The 22,903-nt window shown below is 35.2% G+C and overlaps 1 protein-coding gene across 1 annotated transcript in view; it reads right to left on the bottom strand.

The window, feature by feature from the left end:
- The window catches only part of LOC149794845 (polycystin-1-like protein 2), a 98,325-nt gene that overhangs the window by 32,150 nt on the left and 43,272 nt on the right, over positions 1-22,903 (bottom strand). Inside the window, exons 9-10 of the mRNA XM_089964500.1 lie at positions 13,915-14,145; positions 6,309-6,589 (exon numbers count right to left, since the gene is read on the bottom strand). Of these exons, the coding sequence (XP_089820626.1) occupies positions 6,309-6,589; positions 13,915-14,145 (512 nt within the window). The remainder of the gene's footprint in view (positions 1-6,308; positions 6,590-13,914; positions 14,146-22,903) is intronic.

Here is a 22,903-nt window from a genome sequence, read left to right as displayed (position 1 = left end):
AGGGGTAGAATACAGTCAACAAAAACCAATGAAAATACTAAATGCAATTTAAAATAATAAATGAATTGAAAAAAGATGCAGGAATTTGTATTTCTTATTCACCTCAACATTCTGAGTATGTCTTGTGATAAATTGCCAACTTGCTCCTAATAAGGAGTCAGGCATATATCCCATTTTTTTTTAAATACAAGAAATTACTAGAAATTGACCCCTATTTGTTGACTTCAAGAAAATAAAAATTGAAATTCCTAACTGAAACTTTGATATGTCACTCATTTTATCATCGAAAATGGTTTATATGACCTGAAATTTTAATCAACATTATGATAGTATCAGCTTTTAATAAGAAGTCTTATATTTTGTTACATTTTCTTTCCAAACAACATTCTTTGTACACCATAAATAAAGATATTCAATGAAATTTCAGTCAATGAAAATGTCACTTACTGGAGGCAATACTTTAATGAATCAAAACCAATTAAATAGGTTTTTAATCAAGTGAAATTTTAGCACGACACCACTCCCTCAATAACTCGCGCACATCGGGATCTAGAAACATCGACCGCACTATAAGTGAGGCGCGAGTTATCGAGAGACCTATAAAATAAGCCCAAAACCAAAAAAGTGATCAACAACATAAAGGAAAAATAAGGGGGGGGGGCGGTTGGCAGATTATAGTGTTGAATACTCACTTTATAAATGTGCTGAGATTAACTGTGAATAAATATCTCTTCATAACAGTGTACTTTATTTATTATTTCCTCATAGGGCAACATTAATTTCAGGATAAATTACAGTATATTGAGGCGATCATCAAAAACATTATTCCACGTGGTTTCCGTTCGCTTAACATGTGTACCACTTCACTAATTTTTATGTTGAATTGGATACATTCTAGTTTTATTCTTTGATCCAAATTAGAAGTTTTTTTATATACAAAAGATCGACTTTTTGAGAAACAGTGTCGATCGAACGATAGATAGATAGATTTGAATGCGATAGAAGTAAAATGGAAAACAAAAAAAACAAGGGTTAATCAGAACTAACATATTTAATTGGTCTACAAATTTAAAACAACGTAAATTAGAACTAGTTAATACTTGCTGTTCATGCCACGCTTGACAAATATCAATTCACTTTTTGAAAAAATCAGTTAATTTTTTTTGTGTGTGTTACTCCTTGGTTTCTCTGCCACCGAGCAAAATCCCTCAGATTTCTCAACTGCATGAGCTTTACATAGTCAACATTTTGGGTCTCCAGCCATCTTATGGCAATATCAAAATATTTGATAGCTTCCTGTGCAGAGGGGGGAGGTGGTGCAACATCTGCGTCTGCATCACTTTCAACACTTGTGGTACTCCAGTTAGAATCATCTTCTGCTGCAAATTTGTTCATTATAGAATTAATTATTGTTTCATCTGACATGTATTTGGCTGTGGGGCAATCATTGCCAGCACAAATCCACTCCTCCATATCATCAAGAGAAATGCCCATCTCAGGACCATAAGTCTGTACAAATTTCTCACAAACAGCCTCAGCATTAATGACATCAGTTTCACTGAAATCTTCGAAGTCACTATCATCGTCGCTGTCTCTGTTACTGTTTTGCTTTACGTCAAAGGCAGCTCCAAGACCCTTAATCCAGCACCCCAGGTCTCTTGTAATCGATTTTTTAATGCAACAAACATTTCCCCAAGTTGTTGATCAAAACAAAGCCGGCATGTAATTAGGTTCTCACAGAAGTACTCACGGGTTTCTATGTGACGGTCGATTGACTCTTTTCATGTTTTCAATGAACAGAATATGTTGTGATTATAATGTTTACACTGAAACGGAATTAAAGGATTAGAACATGACTTTCATACAGGAAGACTTTTAATTGGTGTTTATTTCATTCTCAGTTGCCACCTGTTAGCATTTGCCAGAAGTTTTCATTGATCACTATTTCACCAGACTGTTTATTTACAGTATACTGACTATTTATCATAAAAACTTAAATAATATATGATATCTTGAAACAGAGGTCTCGCTAGGATTTTAAAACTGGGTCTTTCTGCCTCTGAATTCAATCACTAAATATCAGTACATTTTCTCACCCGGCCGCCAGTCAAAGCCTTTGAACTAGCCTCCTAGCTACTGCATCATGTTCTTTTTTTTATGTACTCTTATAAAATGGCAACATGTATGTACATCAAAGAGTCTTTCAGTCACTGAATTCTGTCATTGTAAATATCAGCACGGTTAACTAATCAACACATTTTCCCACAAAGCAGGTGGCTGAAACAAGACCAGCAAATCTTTGAATTTTCCCGTGCACCTATTACATGCATACGGAGGACTCCTGCCTCAGTGATTTTCTGCGTCCCACATCAAAAATTTGCGTCCAAATATGCATAATTCTTATTTAGAACTTGCAAATTTCAAAATATGGATTATATTTTTACGGGCATTAATCACCATTTTCGATGATAAAACGAGCAATGTATCAAGGTTTAATTTATCAATTCTTATCATAATTTTTTGATGTTCAGCATATTTTAAAGATATTTTAAATATATTTTCTCTGGAAAAAATCGGGAGCCAAGACGGACACCGCGTTATAAGCGGGATTGCGAGTTATCCGGGTGCGAGTTATCAAGGGAGTGGTGTATTACTTGCAATGAAATCACAGCATCATTATTTACTGACAATGCAAAAAATTAAGTTTCACTGTAGATGATTGTTTCACTAAATAAATGTTGCTAGTTTTTTTAAAAAGGAATCTTATCTGGTGACCAATAAATAGTCTGGTTCCTTTCTTTGTGTACTCCATGCTTTGCACTCTGGCTTAGGATACAAAGCAAGGAACTGGACTAATCAACAACAACAAAAAGCGTTGATGTAATCCACAAATGTTTTCACGTACATGGAAATGTTTTTAAACCAGCTGGAATAATGTTAATGATATTTTAGATGTTCAGATGTTGAGCATCTTGAAAATAAATGTAATTTATACAGAATAACGAACAATTTCATAATGAAAAGAATTTTATTTACAATTATTCTCAAAGCAATTATAACATGAGCATTTCAGCCATTAAACAGCCGGGAGGATCTTGATGTTCAGCAGGGATGGTATCACATCTTATTTTGCAGAGGTCACAGTAACTTGTGCCCTCACTTATTGTGCAGTCTATGTTTTGGGACCCTGTTTTGAATGAGTTATCGAGGAAGAGGTGTATGTTCATTATAACAGACGTGAACCACAAGAAAAAACAGAAACATAAACAGCACATCTAGATCTATACAAGACAAATGTTCACACCAAACTGCATCATTCTATGTTGAATGGTTCCTCAGCTATGCTGATGACAAGGATCTACTTTAAGTGAGGATGTAATATTGATGTAAATAAGGCAATAACTCTGTCCGAATTTGAACTGAAGGACAAAATCTTCTGTTATATCTCATATGGCATGCAATTATGTACATGGGTTACAAAGCTGTGCTGGATACAAGAAGTGTGTATGGGCAGACAGACAGACTGATGAAAGGAAGGATGGACAGAGTAATTTCCAAAAGGGTTTCTATATCCCAATGTAGGTTATTATTAAATAGACACATTATATTTTGAATCAGAAATTAATAAATCAATGATTTGTTGGGTATAAATACAGTGTGACCCCGCTATAACACGGTAGCTGTGAGCCATAGAACCCGACTGTGGTATAGACCGAATCGTGTTATCAGCAACCAGGTCAGTTAGCTTAAGAAAATGATGCATGTAACCAAAACAAATTGCAAGGATGTGTGTGCGTGTAGGTAATAAATGCAAGTGGGAAAATACGTGCTTCATCAGCACAGTTACCGTCTTAAAGTGATGCATATTAAGTGAGAAATACACCTTTAGTGAAAACAGAGAAGACTTATATAATAGTTTAATTTATTTAGAGAACCACAAATTGGTACATATACGTGAATACTGTTTAAATATACATGTCTAATGTATAGCATAAATAGAGTGTCAACACCGTGTACTCACCCGTGAACCTCATCATATATGTTGAATCCTCAATACAAGTGATTCCATCAAAAATATTGCACACACACAGCTTTAAAATATTCAATAACTTTGTCACAGGTCATATTGGTCTGAATTCAGTGGAAAAATATAGCACAATCACATAATGAATGATGAAGCACATTTACTTTTCAGTACGTCCCAAGTCAGTAAAAGTTAGTTTGCATTTTAAGCTGCCGTTGGTAGCGTTCATAAGTATAAACTTTTCCCTACAAAAAGGAAACTATCATGGCACAGTTAACATGCTCCAGTCATGTTGGAAAATGTGAAAATCCATCAGATTCCATCACTTTTATTTAAGTTTGGTACTGACTTCCTTTGAAGAAAAGTTCTTGTTTTTATTGAAAGATTCTAGTCAGCTTTCTTTGATGAAGGGTGCATGCGTTATTGAAGTCACTACTAGAGGATAGAATTAGAGAACCAAACAAAAGCCCATTTCTTATTAGGGCTGCAACATCAAATAATTGTATTGCATGATTGAGACTGATTTTTTTGTCCATTTGCTGAGTACGTTTTCATAACAATCAGTGCTTCAAAGGTATTCTGTTTCCTTTGAAATTTCAGCAAACAATTTTATCTGGGTACATTTTAAAAAAGGAATTGGCCGTCATTTGGACTATTCTAGGTACTGTCCCTCCATGCCTATTGAATAAACCAATAAGTAAGATGTATATTTTCAAATTATTTTTTATATATACATCTGTGGTAGCAGCGTGATGCTGCCTTCCTCGTATGCATCTGAAAATTAACAAAGGGTCAACGGACGATAGAGATGCATGTGTTCTGGTCTGATGACAGGAATTATTACAGAAAATGTGAGTGTTCTGAAGGATTTAATTCTGAGTGAAAAGAAGAGGAAGTTTACTTACCATCCACATACATATGTCACATGCGAATATATTAATTACTAGCGAGCGGCCGAAAATCTGATGAAAGATAGATTATGAGATAATGCCCGGTCCGGTTGATCTCCGTTGCCAGAAATGTCAACAACAAAAAAGTGGATATTTCACAACATACAGTACTCATACTAGATGTCAAGATAAGTGGATTATGATATAACAATGCACTGTTTAGATGGTTTGTCAATATGGACAAAGAAATTGTTCATGGAACAATAAATTTCAGTGCATTTTATATCCAGTTTGCGGCTTTCTTTCATGGGGCCTCTGAATTTCAGCACTCCAAATCAATGGTTGTATACAAAGTTCAAACAGCCAACAATATCGCCAATAAAAATTTTATTTTAAAAAATTGCCACATGGGATATTTTGCTGCCAATAAGGAAAAACAATCCAAGTTTGCGACATTGGCGAAGCCCTACACGATCCCAGAATAAACTTTTTATGCCTTATTTTTTATACTTTTTAGAAGAAAAAACTACTTTTTTGTGTACGAAAAAATACAGATAAAATTTCAGGGGCCATGCCACAATTGTCTTGTATTATTCATATGGGATCTCTTCCCCCAAAATGATAATAAACTTTTTACATTTTTTTTGGTACTTTTAAGAAAGAATTTTTCTTTTTTTATGTACAAGAAAAATAAATGTATATGAAATTTCAGGAGCCACACCACGACCGTGTGATATCCAAATTCGTGTTTGTTATAACGGAGTGTGCTATAGCAGGGTCACACTGTACAAGACAATTGAAAGAATCAATTCCACTGACAACCCAATATATGTGTAAAACACATTCAAAAAAGGGAAAGTTTGTATCTCTTTCATTAGGAAAATTAAACAATCTTAATACTTTTACATGAAAAAATGTCATCATTATGATAAAAAAAAAAAACCATTGGTGTCTTCGAAAATCTTGTTGAACAAGTAAAACCAAAATGTTATTGGAACTCGTATGTCCCACCAGTGTTTGCTCTAACTGCTGAGGCATATTAGGATTCATGAAAGTGTTCTTTCTAAAAGGTGTCCCTTATACAGACATGTTCTTGAAGGCAGGTTTCACTACATGGTATGCAAACAATTTTGGAAAATCCCTTGTGTTATCACTGCCAAATTGTGACACTTGTTAAATTCCTACAATTCGATGTCACATGCAATATCTGAAAAGTTAACAAAAAGCAAAAACTTGAAAACAAGGATGGACAGACAAAGCTGACGATAGATGTCCAAACACTTCAGGTGAGCATAAGGAGATGATTCTCATGGAGTCATTAAAGTGTCTTTCAAAAAGGTGTCATTCATACAAATATGTTCATGAAGGCAGTTTCCACTGCACAGTACACATACCATCTTGGAGAGCTCCCTGTGTTGTCATGCCAGATTGTGACACCTGTTAATTCCCCAAGACTTGACTGGGTGGTGATCAAATACCAGTCCTGTGAACCTGACTGCAAACAATACCTCTCATTGTCTGTCAGACAATGGATGGAGCTGATGCCTTTATCCCCCATCAGGTACAGATACACCTGGGCAGTTGTTCCTGCACCTCGCCACCAACCAGTTGTCACAGAAACCACATACAGGTACTGGTTGGATGGCTCGTTGTTGGTGCTTACTATAACTCCAATCTATAATTGAGAAAGAAAAAGACATGAAACCCATCCATTCTGACAAAACAATTATAATAACAGTGATAATGACTGATAAGCTGAAGCAATTATAATAATAACTGATAAGTTAAAATTGTATATACATCCAAATGAAACTGGCCCTTCTAGTCCCTAGTGGTCATAAATCTTAGATAATGATTCAAATTATAGGAAAGGACAATTGACAGAACTCCAGGCGTTAGTGATGGATGTATGACGTACAAATGGAAGGACGATATACAGAACTCAGTTCACCAGGTGTTGGTGATGGATGTATGACTTACAAATGGAAGCACAATACAATGAACACATCTATGCAATATCCTGGAAAGATACAGAATAGTATATTAAAACAGTCATGCCATGGCAACACAGTAGAAGAGAATTTACATTCACTAACTCTCATCTGTTTCCTTTGTGTCAACTTTCCTTGATAATTCCTACATAGAAAGAAAATCCATTTAATTTACTTTGCACTTTTTTCAAGCAAAAATCCTTAGAATTTCTGTACAGGATAAATGTGCTAACTGCAGATTTTTAAAAAAAAGAGTCCGACAAAGGACTATAACCAGCTATAGAGTAACCTCATGGAATTTAGAGTATAGGTGAGTCCGACAAAGGACTATAACCAGCTATAGAGTAACCTCATAGAATTTAGAGTATAGGTGAGTCCGACAAAGGACTAACAAGCTAAAGAGAAACCTCAAAGAACGGGAAGCAGTGGTAGCTCAGTAATCCAGGGTCACAGATTCAATATTTATCCATGTGAACAGCCACAATGTCTTGGGGAAATGCATTTGGCTCTTGATTTCTGGAAATAATAAAGCTAATAATATGTACAAAATGCATTAAAAATCAAGCAATACCAGCATCCTTTTCAAACAATAATGGATTTGATTGCAAGAAAATTACATATCTGTTCAGTTCAGGAATTAATAGAAAGTTAACGAAAATACCATTCACCAAAAACAAAAGTCCCATGATTAGACTGATGCTCTATTGGTTGAAAATAATTTGCAGGAATCCATGATAAGTTTGTTTCTTCCTTTTCAACTGCCAAGTATTGAAATCAAGTCAAATATTTTTGATAAATTCAACATGCCAAATTTTTTTAAAACACAAATAATTTTTTATGTATTTGAGTTAACATGTTTACAAGAAAGATAACAGCAGTACAAAAACTTTTGAAATAATTTTGAATCCAATATTATAGATAAGAGATCAATGAACTCATCTCAGATACTGGGATTTACCCATATGCAAAGTTTGGTTTAAAAAACAATACCTTCTTTAAATAAAATTCTGAACTGGCATTATTCAAGGTATTGTTAATAGATATAGCCACAAAATGGGTTTGATAATAAAAGCCAGTTCATACTCATTTGTCTTATCGCACTCATCCGCCACAACAGATAGAAACCTAATGAAGACCACTGACCTTAAAATCAAAGTGGATTTAAGAATGTTCACTTGGCTAACATCTGCATAAAAGCCAAAATCAGGGTTCCAACACTTTTTGAAACAAAAATATTCAGGTCTTTTTCTGGGTGAATTTTTTTTTATATATAAATCCACATAAAATCCTTAACAAATGAAATAAAAATAGTTCAGCTTCAAAACCTTGCATTTTTATAAAAAGCTGTTTTTGGAGATTCGCTCATAAGATCTAAATTAGGCATTTGAACAAGTACTAAGCCACGAGAAACAAGAATTACTACTGAAATCTGCATTTAACTCAATTAAATATATAGAAAAATGACATTTTTACTAATTAACTACAGGCTGGTACAAAGAAGTTTTTTATTTAAAAACTGCCAAAACAAATGTACATGTTGATGTCTTTGTGTTTCATAATTAAAACTTAAATCCCATGAATTGTTGTGTCTATGCATGCGAGCACCCCCTCCCTTTGTGTGATAGTATATTTGTACCCTTGTCAGGTTTGACAGCATGTCTGTCTACACATATAAAAATTCATACTCTTTCATTGGTTAGTACTGCTACAAGGCATTGGTCAACAGACAGGAGAGTGAGTGATTATCATTAAAAAAACTGCATTGGTTAGTAAATGTAGTGTTAGTCAGTACATGTGGGTGTTGATCAGTAAAACACTATGTTAAAACTATGGACACAAATGCCATATTTGATAAAATTATGGGCACAAGGGAAATGTCATACATAGGACTAACTGTAAATTTACCTTGTACCCCATATGCCACACTATTGTTAAAACTATGTACTAATGTATAATACCCCTTGAACCCTTTGTGTCATATTCACAACGGAGGCATACTGTTAATTTCCCTTGTACCCCAAGTGGCATATCTTTACTGCAAAGTGCCACACTGTACTACTATGAAGATTAAGAACAAGAAGAAATAATCACCATTGACAATCACGAAGACAAACCTTTAAACATCTAATCTCAAGTGAGAATAGATCTGTTAAATGAGAATATACCTTTATTCTCTCATCCAACCTTCCATTGCTATTTTTATTGGTGATAACAAATAACAACTGATGTGTGTGATCTTTTGCTGTAAATTACTGTTAACAGCAGGACAGTGGCCTTTATAGCACATAATTCCTTCATAAAATCATTAATTCAATCATTAATAAGTGCCTGTTATCAAGCTGGTCAACACATTTAAAAACAAATTCGGAAGACATGATGTTATCTTATTGAACGATTACTACATGTTTAAAATCATTACAGGACAACATGAAGACAACTGGTAAATAAATATTATTATTTCATTACAATAAATGAACTATAATATTAATTTCCCAACTGATACTAATTTGATCCCAAATGTTGTCCTCTTGCACCATTCTGGATTTGACTAGGATTACATGTACCTGAGAAGTAAATTCCCCTACCAATCCTTCAACAATGTTGCCAGCAATTAGTTTTAAAGGGGTGGAAAGTCAGGAATATTATAGGGTGCTAAAATCTTGTACTTAACATCTGAACATGTGACATTCCTTTTTCCCTTCCATGTATCTTGTGCTCTTCATATCAACCAACCTCCTGACCAAAGTCAGAAGTCCAGGCTGACATACCTTTAAAGCAATCCTTTACCAACCATTGTCTCTAGGACTTCCTAAATGGACTTCCAGTCATATGCAGTTAGTGTAAAAGATGCATGGAAATGTACATCAGATACACACTGTAATGATCAGGCAACCTTACACAGATCAAAACACTGCCAGACTTTTATTTAGATTATTTGTGCTATACAGATTTTTATTTGTGAGAGGTAGGTTTCATTGCACAAGCTCTCCTGCATAGCTGATATCAAATTGCTAAAGAGGGACAATTTTGCATTAGCTTACTTGCATGGTCTGGCAGCATAACTGAGAAACTTCTAAAGTTCTTGATTTCAACTCTTAAACAATGTCATTAAAATGAGTGCCCTTTACTGCCACAAGGCACCACAGTATGGCTCATGTATTTAAGATAAAAGTTCTGAAACCATGTGATGTTTTCTTCTCAAGTAAAAATATGATGAGACTATCTTTATTCTTTAATATAACATTCCTTTACTATCTTTACTGATGTGTATGAAGAACAACTGACGAGTCTGATTGCTTGTCATTACAGTATCTGCATACCATCTTACATCGGTAACATTTTTTGTTTCATCTCACACACATTCATTACAAAAGAACCTGTCTTGAAAGACCACCTCTTCTGCCATAAAAGTATGGCCTCTAAAGACAGGTGGTCTCTCATACCAGTTTATGGTCCCTGAAGACAGGTGGTCTCACATAACAGTGGTCTTTCAAGACAGGTATTAATGTAATAAAATAAAATACTAAGTCCTTTCATTTTAATTAGAATTATGAGGTTAATGAGGCATAAAAGATTATTAAGTCAAACACGGGTTTACCCATTTTAATCACGTTGAAGAGAGGAAGTACTTGTCTGCAATACACAGAGTAAGTACCTGTTCGTAATACACCGAGAAAGTACCTGTCCACAATACACAGAGTAAGTACCTATCTGCAATACACAGAGAAAGTACCTGTCCACAATGCACAGAGAAAGTACCTGTCTGCAAAGACACAGAGGAAGTACCTGTCTGCAATACACCAAGGAAGTACTTTTGTGCAATACACAGAGGAGATACAGTGGAACCCCGCTATAATGCAATAATTGGGGTCCACAAAATTGGATCACATTAATTATCAGGGTCGCGTTAATGCGGGGTTTTACAGTATTTAACTTTTTTGAGAGAACAACTCATTGGCACATATACGTGTATTCATGTCTACAGTATATAATGAATAGGGTATCAACACTGTTTACTATTGTGCCGTCGTGGCATTCAGTTCATCTATAATTCACGTAATTCCATTGAACAATTGCACAGATATACAATATTCAAGATTTTTTCCCGTGATCATTTTATCTGAATTCAATGTCTAATATATAGCATGAACAGAGTATCAACACCGTTTACTTGCCATCTGATATCGTACCGTCAGGGTTTGAAATTAATCCATAAAATATGTAATTCCATTGCAAAAATTGCATACATATTTAAACTATTCAATAATTTTGTCACACAACATTATGTGTCTCAATTCAATAGAAAAAATTAACAGCAAAATTAGGTTAAGAAAGATGAAGCACATGTACGGTTCATTACGTTCCAGTGTCTATGAACGGTGTCTTTACAAATTTCATACTGCTAATATTTTCTCATATGCGTTTCCGTGTACAGTTATCCATTGCAAATTTCCAATAATTAACGCTTGTATGCCTATTCGTTTGAACGACTACAACAAGAATAATTACAAATCAACACATGCTTTCAGCGTGCATATAACTTTTACTTCAGATTTTGTGACTATCGAAAGAAACGTGTGAAAACTACTATACTAATCATGGTGCAAAGTGCAAAGAACTATTTGCTTTTGTGAACTTGCTTTTCCATAACGGTGAAATATTTTTATAAAAAATAGGAAATTAATAACGAGTTCATAAACAAACACCCTATCCATGTAAAACCCGAGAACTAAGTGCAGTAGGCCTGCAATGGTCATGAGTCACTTTTTTAAAAAATCGGTAAGCTGAATGCATGTACAATTTCATACCCTTTCAATTTCCAGCTAATAAAACGGACATTATTTACTGGTCAACTGATTGCATCTAATAACACCGCCAAGCCCAGCAAACATGTTGGCATCTTTCATTTTTTGATGTTTATTAAATTGTGAGAATCTTTTATCAACCACCGCATTGTCTGCTGCTTGTTTGTGCATGCACTTAAAGAAACACATGTTGGCTATTGTTTGAGGAATGATGGTATACAGTGTGTGATGTGATTTGGATTTTTAATGTAGCTTTAACAATTTTTCAGTCATATCGCTACGATGTCTGCAATGTGGCAGTTTATAGTGATGCCTAGCACTGGGGCATCATGCCGCAGACATGTAGCATGATGTCCCACCCAGTCACATTATCCTGACACTGGGCCGACCAGTCCTAACACTAACCTCTTAATGCTGAGCGCCAAGCGAGGCAGCTGTTAGTACCATTTTTGTAAGTCTTTGGTATGACTCGGCCGAGGATCAAACCCACGACCTCCCGCATCCGAGGCAGATGCTCTAACTGATGGTATACAGAATTAACTGAAGACAATCACAAAGACAACTTACTGGATTTACTCATGGATCAGTAACAAGTAACATTTCCGATGTTTATTTTGACATAATACTTCAAGAACCTGGTGAAATTGTTAAATTTCAGAAGCCAAGCCACGATTGTATTATATTCAAATTCATACTCAAACTCTTCCCCAAAATGATAACAAACATTTTACACACTATTTCTCTTACTTTTTAAAAGTATTTTTCTGGGTACAAGAAAATGAATCGTATATATATTTAAAATTTCAGGAACCATGCTACAATCGTATTATATATCGTATTATACTCGAATTCATACATGATCTCTACCCGAAAATAATGTAAAAAAATTGTGTGCAAAGTGCAGAGAATGAATTGCATTTGTGAACTTGGGCTACAATAACGGTGAGATATTTTAATAAAAAAAATAGGAAATTAATAACACATTCATAAGTTCATGTAAAACCTGAATAACTAAGTGCAGTAGGCCTGCAATGGTCACGAGTCACTTATAAAAATATTTTTCAAAAGCTGAACACATATACAATTTCATACCATTTTAATTTCCAGCTAATAAAGCGGACATTATTTACTGGTAACATATCAGATAATGTTTATTTTGGCATAACACTTCAAGAACCTGGTGATATTGTTAAATTTTAGAAGCTACGCCACGACTGTATTATATTAAAATTCATACATGAACTCTTCCCCAAAGTGATAATAAATGTTTTACACAATATTTCTCGTACTTAAAAAAAATAATATTTTTTCCTGGTACAAGAAATATATACATACATGTATTTAAAATTTCAGGAACCACGCCAAGATCATATTAAATTCGAATTCAACGCAATCTCTTTCCCCATGATGATAATAAATTTGTTATTCACTATTTCATATACTTTGAACAAAAAATATTTTTTCATGTGCGAATGAATATACGAAATTTTGGGAGCCACGCCACGACCGTGTTATATCCTAATTCGCATCATAGCGGGATTGCACTGTACCTGTGTGCAACACACAAAGGAAGTACCTGTCTGCAATACACAAAGGAAGTACATGTTTGCAATACACAAAGGGAATACCTATCTGCAATAATACAAGTATCAAAGCTCAGGGATCATTTATAGGGTGTGATTCCACTATTCTTCATACATTATCTAGGTTATATTGCCTTTATTCTTCATACACATTTTCGGTCCAATTCCTCTATTAATTATGCACATTTTAAAGTCCAATTCTTCTATTATAAACATTTTAGGTCCAATTCCTTTATTTTTATACACATTTTAGGGCCTGATTCATTTATTTTTCAAACAAATTTTAGGTTCCAATTCCTCTATTCTTCCTAGACAATATCAGATCTAATTCCTCTGTACTTCATACACATCTTAGGGTATGATTCCAAAATTCTGGATATAAAAAAATATGAATTATGGTAGCTTAAATTTTACCATTTTGAAAATGTAAAACTGGATGGATGGTTAGGTGGGTGGATGGAGCTTACGATTTCTAAGGAATTGCTTTTTTTACCTACTCCAATGCAGCAAGATTTCAAAACCTAAAGGATGAAACAGAAAGACTAGCCCAATTCATTAAAAGTCTCATATATATATTATATATATATATATATATATATATATATATATAAAATAGCCTACCTTGGACTTGTCGGTTCTATCAGCTCTTAGTGCCCATTGCAGTAAAGTAAAGTAAATCAGCCACACAAATACAACTGTTGCAACAACAATAGGATTTTCAAAGAAAGTCAAGAAAAGCTTGGCATCAGCAAATGGGTCGACAAAATTTGGCAACACAAAAAAACTGCTTGCAAAGGAGGTCAGATGGTTACACAGGCAGTGCAGCTCGTCCAGCCTTGATTCGCTTGATACCTTTCAGGAAAAATATGCATGTCAAAAATTAAAGGGTGTTTCACTGTATAAAAGATGATGTAAATGAAAGTAAAAACATCAATTATGTTGTAATTGAAAGAAGTAAAAACAATAGATCACTTACAAACTTTACTTTTGGCCAGGTTCCTACATGTAAATGTGGTAAGAGTCACCTTATGAGTGCAATTTCCAGTTTACCTTAACACCAAGATGAATTTTCTAAAAGACCGCAATGGACAAACAAGTTGTAAATCACACTGTTTCTATATTGTTGTCATTAATGTAAGAAATTAAATATACATTTATTGGAAAAAGATGATTAAGTGCATTGATATAATTTATTCTGAGCAAGATGTTTGGAAAATTTAGAGATAAAAGATAAATTTTGAATTTTCATAGAAAATATGTACCTTGATCACCTACAAGTCACTTTAAAACATTTTTGTGCAAGATGTAAAACAAGAATTTGTATTCACATGCTCATTTTGACATTGCTACAAGTATTAGATAGATAATGCATTTAATTTCCCCATCCACATACAAACACAATTTACATTGCTACAAGTACTAGATAGATAATGCATTTAATTTCCCCATCCACATACAAACACAATTTACATTGCTACAAGTACTAGATAGATAATGCATTTAATTTCCCCATCCACATACAAACACAATTTACATTGCTACAAGTACTAGATAAAATAATGCATTAATTTCCCCATCCACATACAAACACAATTTACATTGCTACAAGTACTAGATAAATAATGCATTTAATTTCCCCATCCACATACAAACACAATTTACATTGCTACAAGTATTAGATAGATAATGCATTTAATTTCCCCATCCACATACAAACACAATTTACATTTCTACAAGTACTAGATAAATAATGCATTTAATTTCCCCATCCACATACAAACACAATTTACATTGCTACAAGTATTAGATAGATAATGCATTTAATTTCCCCATCCACATACAAACACAATTTACATTGCTACAAGTATTAGATAGATAATGCATTTAATTTCCCCATCCACATACAAACACAATTTACATTGCTACAAGTATTAGATAGATAATGCATTTAATTTCCCCATCCACATACAAACACAATTTACATTGCTACAAGTATTAGATAGATAATGCATTTAATTTCCCCATCCACATACAAACACAATTTACATTGCTACAAGTATTAGATAGATAATGCATTTAATTTCCCCATCCACATACAAACACAATTTACATTGCTACAAGTATTAGATAGATAATGCATTTAATTTCCCCATCTACATACAAACACAATTTACATTGCTACAAGTATTAGATAGATAATGCATTTAATTTCCCCATCTACATACAAACACAATTTACATTGCTACAAGTATTAGATAGATAATGCATTTAATTTCCCCATCTACATACAAACACAATTTACATTGCTACAAGTATTAGATAGATAATGCATTTAATTTCCCCATCCACATACAAACACAATTTACATTGCTACAAGTATTAGATAAATAATGCATTTAATTTCCCCATCCACATACAAACACAATTTACATTGCTACAAGTATTAGATAGATAATGCATTTAATTTCCCCATCCACATACAAACACAATTTACATTGCTACAAGTATTAGATAAATAATGCATTTAATTTCCCCATCCACATACAAACACAATTTACATTGCTACAAGTATTAGATAGATAATGCATTTAATTCCCCATCCACATACAAACACAATTTACATTGGCTACAAGTATTAGATAGATAATGCATTTAATTTCCCCATCTACATACAAACACAATTTCATCTCAATTAGACTCAAGTATTAGATAGATAATGCATTTAATTTCAATCACATAAAACACAATTGCTACAAGTTATTAGATAGATAATGCATTTAATTTCCCCATCTACATACAAACACAATTTACATTGCTACAAGTATTAGATAGATAATGCATTTAATTTCCCCATCCACATACAAACACAATTTACATTGCTACAAGTATTAGATAGATAATGCATTTAATTTCCCCATCCACATACAAACACAATTTACATTGCTACAAGTATTAGATAGATAATGCATTTAATTTCCCCATCCACATACAAACACAATTTACATTGCTACAAGTATTAGATAGATAATGCATTTAATTTCCCCATCCACATACAAACACAATTTACATTGCTACAAATATTAGCTAGATGATGTATTTTTTTCCCCTTTTACATAAAACACAATGGACATTGCTACAAATATTAGCTAGATATCGCATTTAATTTCCCCTTTTACATACAAACACAATGGACACTGATACAAATATTAGCTAGATAATGCATTTTAATTTCCCCTTTTACATACAAACACAATTTACATTGCTACAAATATTAGCTAGATATCACATTTAATTTCCCCTTTTACATACTAAACACAATTTACATTGCTACAAATATTATAGCTAGATATCACATTTAATTTCCCCTTTTACATACTAACACAATTTACATTGCTACAAATATTAGCTAGATATCACATTTAATTTCCCCTTGTACATACAAACACAATTTACCAGTGTTTCCCTTTACGCACATTTGTGCGTCAGGGACGCACGCTGGAGAAAATTGACGCACACATTTTGTTGTCATACTTTTTGTTTATGCAAAGGATTTTCATAATATGATCAGGATTTATTTAATACCCAATGCATTGGACGATGGATGGCATCATATATACTTTGAGTATAGGCACTGACTGGTTCCCTGCTTTGTTTGCTCCCTGCCTTGCGCTCCTCTATTCGTATAGCAAAGTGCAACGCAGGGAACTATAAAACAATGAACCAGACTAGCATAGGCAATGTTATGATGGAGTAGCTTCCCCTAATCTCGCGAGCTTTTCGTGATTTCCATCGAGCTCAGCAAACTGTCATTTAACCTTAAGGCTTGTTGCACTAGAAAGTGATCTCCATATTAAAACAGCATGCACTAAAAAGCATTAGCGAAGAAAGTGAAAGAAGCAAAACACAAAAGAGTAACCGTGGATCTAACTTCAATGAAAAATGGAGAAAATAATTTCCTTGACTGGAATACGGCACATTCATTATGATTACCAGTGTGACTTCTGATCACATGATTGCAAAGACTGCAAAAGTGAATAATCCTTTCATGACAGGATTTTAGAATTTGTAAAAATCTGCCCTCGTTCACCATAAGATATCTGGAGAAGACATTATAACCTAAGACATTATTTCACAACAAAGAAATCAGTAAACTTGCAGAGACAAAAGCGTTATTTGGATTACAAAGTCAGCGGGTCATTGCAGATTTTGTTGGTTTTTAACTTTTGCTGCAATAAAAGAAACATCTTAAAGTTCAAGTGTAACTTATTAGAAAGAAGATGAATCATTATCCTCCTTGAAATTTGGATAAATGTTTTACAGGACGAAGTACAATGAAACCTATGATAGTACACATTTAATGAAAGGCAGCAAATTAACTCCCATTTGACTAAAAAGATTTATTTGGCTTTTTGTATTGGCTTATATGTAATGTGTTGGGCTATAATACTGCTTCAGGAGACTGTTAAAAGTACAACTTTAAAAGAAAAAAGAACTAATAAAATTATTCTTTGAATGGACAATGCATTTTGTTTGTTAATTGTGCATGTTGGTTTATTTGTATGTTTAGAGAAAGAGAGAGAGAGAGAGAGAGAATATGTTGTGCAAGTTGCAATATCCTATTTCAAGCTGAAAAAGTACAAGTCATATGAAAATGTATCAGTACATTTTTGACCCCCACATTTTTTATTTGACCCCCAGTTTTGACACCAAGGTTTTTTTTGTACCCTCAATTTTACACCTCTGGGGGATGCACTGATTTACACTGCTACAAATATTAGCTAGATGATGCATTTATTTCCCCTTTTACATACAAACACAATGGCAGACACATGTTAAGTCTAATTGTCAACTTTTTCATATAACTACAATGGCAGACACATACGACGTTAACATGACCACATAATAGCCAATCTCGTGCTGATACAACAATGCACTGGTGAAAAGTAATAATAACAAATGTGTTAAAGGTTTGATAATTACTAGGTGATTAAGGGTGTGATTAAGCATGTGATTAGCACTAGGTGTGATTAAAGGTATAATCAGCACTAGGTGTGATTAACACTAAGTGTGATCAAGGGTGTGAAAAGCACTAGGTGTGGTTAAGTCGAGATCAGCATTAGGTGTGATTAAGGGTGTGACTAGTAATAGGTGTGATAAAAGGTGTTATTAGCACTTGGTGTGATTTAGGGTGTGATCAGCACTAGGTTTGATTAAGGGTTTTAGTAGTATTAGGAGTGATTAAGGGTTTGATTAGCACTAATTATACTAAGGACCATTTAGATATTATAAAAAGTCTTAAGTTTAAACTCCATATCAAAATGACTAATGAGTCAAAAGAAATGGTGATGAAAAGATTTACATGATGGCCACAACAATAATCAATATCTAATAAGCAAAATTAGTCCAAGACCAACTAGACATAGCAAGTGAAAATCTCATACCATTACAACCATTCAAGATGGTCACCAAGGCAACAATGCTGCGAGTCAGATCAATACCATTTTGATTTAGTGTCAACAATAAATCATAAATCTTTCTGACAGTGAAAACACCATGTTGATATGTTAGATTGGCACAATTTGAATTTTGTACAAAGTATACACCATAACAGGTATTTCAGTGAAAACTCCATGTTGATATGTTAGATTGGTACGATTTTAGTATAGGACCAAGTAGACACCATCACAGGTCTTTCAGTAAAAACACCATGTTGATATGTTAGATTGGCACCATTTTAGTTTAGGACCAAGTAGACACCATAAAGGGTCTTTCAGTAAAAACACCATGTTGATATGTTAGATTGGCACCATTTTAGTTTAGGACCAAGTAGACACCATAAAGGGTCTTTCAGTAAAAACACATGTTGATATGTTTGATTGGCACCATTTTAGTTTAGGACCAAGGAGACACCATAAAGGGTCTTTCAGTAAAAACACCATTCATATGTTAGATTGGAACCATTTAGGAACAAGTAAACACCATCAAAGGTCTTTCAGTAAAAACTCCATGTTGATATGACTATCTGACAAATAGAAGGAGTCTGAAGACTGTAAACAAGGCAGCCAAAGCAGCTTCAGTGAAAATGTCGCAGCCGAAGCAGCTATCATGAAAGCATGACAGCTAAAGCGGCTATCATGAAAACATGGCAGCTAAAGTGGATATCATGAAAATATGGCAGCTAAATAGGCTATCATGAAAATATGGCAGCTAAAGCAGCAATCATGAAAACATGGCAGCTAAGTAGCTATCATGAAAACAAGGCAGTGAAAGGAGATATCATGAAAACATGGCAGTGAAAGTGGATATCATGAAAATATGGCAGCTAAAATGGCTATCATGAAAATATGGTAGGAAAAGCAACTATCATGAAACATGGCAGCTAAAGCAGCAATCATGAAAACATGGCAGCTAAGTAACTATCATGAAAACAAGGCAGCTAAAGCGGATATCATGAAAACATGGCAGTGAAAGTGGATATCATGAAAACATGGCAGCTAAAGCGGCTATCATGAAAACATGGCAGCTAAAGCAGCAATCATGAAAACATGGCAGCCAAAGTGGCTATCATGAAAATATGGCAGCTAAAGCAGCAATCATGAAAACATGGCAGCTAAGTAGCTATCATGAAAACAAGGCAGTGAAAGTGGATATCATGAAAACATGGCAGCTAAAGCAGCTATCATGAAAACATGGCAGCTAAAGCAGCTATCATGAAAATATGGCAGCTAAAGCAGCAATCATGAAAACATGGCAGCTAAGTAGCTATCATGAAAACAAGGCAGTGAAAGTGGATATCATGAAAACATGGCAGCTAAAGCAGCTATCATGAAAACATGGCAGCTAAAGCAGCTATCATGAAAATATGGCAGCTAAAGCGGCTATCATGAAAATATGGCAGGTAAAGTGGCTATCATGAAATAATGGCAGCCAAAGCAGCAATCATGAAAACAAGGCAGCTAAAGCTGCTATTATAAATGCTTTATGGCGCCATTTAGATTCAGGCCCATCTAGAAATCATATAGTCTTTTTGTGAAACTTCATGTTGCTATAACTGTCAGTTCAGGAAAGTATTAAAATGATTTGCAAGATGGCTGCCATAGTGGCCATTTTAGTTTTTGATCAACACTATTTTCCTCTAGAACCAATCAGACATAAAAATAAATCTTTCTGTGAAAATACCATGTCAATATGACCATTAATTTAGGATTAGTAGTAAGATTTTCAAAATGCCCACCATGGCCACCATGATAGTTGCTTCGGCTGTGACATTTTCATTGAAGCTGCTTTGGCTGCCTTGTTTACAGTCTTCAAACTCCATGTTATTCAAGGGGAACCATTTTCACTACGGACTACTTGACAATGGAATTAATTTGTGTGTAAAGTTGAATGGTGATCCTTTCAGTAGTTTAGGAAGAGTAGTGATGACAAACTTAACGGACCATAGACAATGTACAACAGGGCATCACATCAACTGTTTTGGTCTACTACCAGACCACAGAAAATGTACAACAGGGCATCACATTGACTATTTAGGTCTACTACCAGAACACAGACAATGTACAACAGGCATCACTTCAATTGTTTGGGTCTACTACAAGACCACAGACAATGTACAACAGGCCATCACATCAACTGTTAGGGTCTACTACCAGACCATAGACAATGTACAACAGGCCATCACTTCAACTGTTAGGGTCTACTACCAGACCATAGACAATGTACAACAGGCCATCACTTCAACTGTTTGGGTCTACTACGTACCAGACCAGATATTGTACAACTGGGCATCACATCAACTCTTTGGGTCTACTACCAGACCACAGACAATGTACAACAGGGCATCACATCAACTATTTAGGTCTACTACCAGACCATAGACAATGTACAACAGGCCATCACATCAACTGTTTGGGTCTACTACCAGACCACAGACAATGTACAACAGGCCATCATCTTCAACTGTTTGGGTCTACTACTACCAGACCAGATACTGTACAACTGGGCATCACATCAACTGTTTGGGTCTACTACCAGACCACAGACAATGAACAATAGGCCATCACATCAACTGTTTGGGTCTACTACCAGACCACAGACAATGTACAACAGGCCATCACATCAACTGTTTGGGTCTACTACCAGACCACAGACAATGTACAACAGGCCATCATCTTCAACTGTTTGGGTCTACTACTACCAGACCAGATAATGTACAACAGGGCATCACATCAACTGTTAGGGTCTACTACCAGACCACACACAATGTATAACAGGACATCACATCAACTGTTTGGGTCTACTACCAGACCATAGACAATGTACCACTAGGGCATCATGTCAACTGTTAGGGTCTACTACCAGACCATAGATAATGTACAACAGGCCATCACATCAACTGTTTGGGTCTACTACCAGACCACAGACAATGTACAACAGGCCATCACTTCACCTGTTTGGGTATACTACTACCAGACCAGATATTGTACAACTGGGCATCACATCAACTGTTAGGGTCTACTACCAGACCACAGATAATGTACAACAGGGCATCACATCAACTGTTTGGGTCTACTACCAGACCACAGACAATGTACAACAAGGCATCACATCAACTGTTTGGGTCTACTACCAGCCACAGACAATGTACAACAGGGCATCACATCAACTGTTAGGGTCTACTACCAGACCATATACAATGTACAACAGGGCATCACATCAACTGTTAGGGTCTACTACCAGATCACAGATAATGTACAACAAGGCATCACATCAACTGTTTGGGCCTACTACCAGACCACAGACAATGTACAACAGGGCATCACATCAACTGTTAGGGCATACTACCAGACCATAGACAATGTACAACAGGGCATCACATCAACTGTTAGGGTCTACTACCAGACCACAGACACTGTACAACAAGGCATCACATCAACTGTTAGGGTCTACAACCAGACCATATACAATGTACAACAGGGCATCACATCAACTGTTAGGGTCTACTACCAGACCACAGACAATGTACAACAGGGCATCACATCAACTGTTAGGGTCTACAACCAGACCACAGTCATTGTACAACAGGGCATCACATCAACTGTTAGGGTCTACTATCAGACCAGAGACAATGTACAACAGGGCATCACATCAACTGTTTGGGTCTACTACCAGACCACAGACATTGTACAACAGGGCATCACATCAACTGTTTGGGTCTACTACCAGACCACAATGTACAGCTGGGCATCACATCAATTGTTTGGGTCTACTACCAGTAGATTTTTGTTGTTGTTGTTGTTCTAGGGTTTAACGCCATTTTTCAGCACAAGATAGGCTATACATGGCGGCCAGCATAAATGGTGGAGGAAGAACCCTGGAAAACCCAGGGAAGAACCACTGACCCACGAGAAGCTACTGGCAGGCTTTCCCACGTACCCATGCTAGGTGAGCCTTAGACTCAAACCCGCGCAGACATAGGTGAGATGGCAGTGATCCAGAACGGTGAGCACTTTAGACCACTCGGGGCCCCACTACCAGTAGCACTAACTAACATAATTTTACTTCAAGTGACTTTGACATGCAATGACCTGATGTTATGCACGAGTCAAAA

The sequence above is a fragment of the Sinohyriopsis cumingii genome, chromosome 7 (genome assembly GCF_028554795.1).
Source record: "Sinohyriopsis cumingii isolate HCF-2022 chromosome 7, ASM2855479v2, whole genome shotgun sequence".
Lineage (NCBI taxonomy): Eukaryota > Metazoa > Mollusca > Bivalvia > Unionida > Unionidae > Sinohyriopsis > Sinohyriopsis cumingii.
The sequence above is the reverse complement of the archived record's forward strand: the minus strand, read 5'-3'. Positions and strand labels throughout refer to the sequence as shown.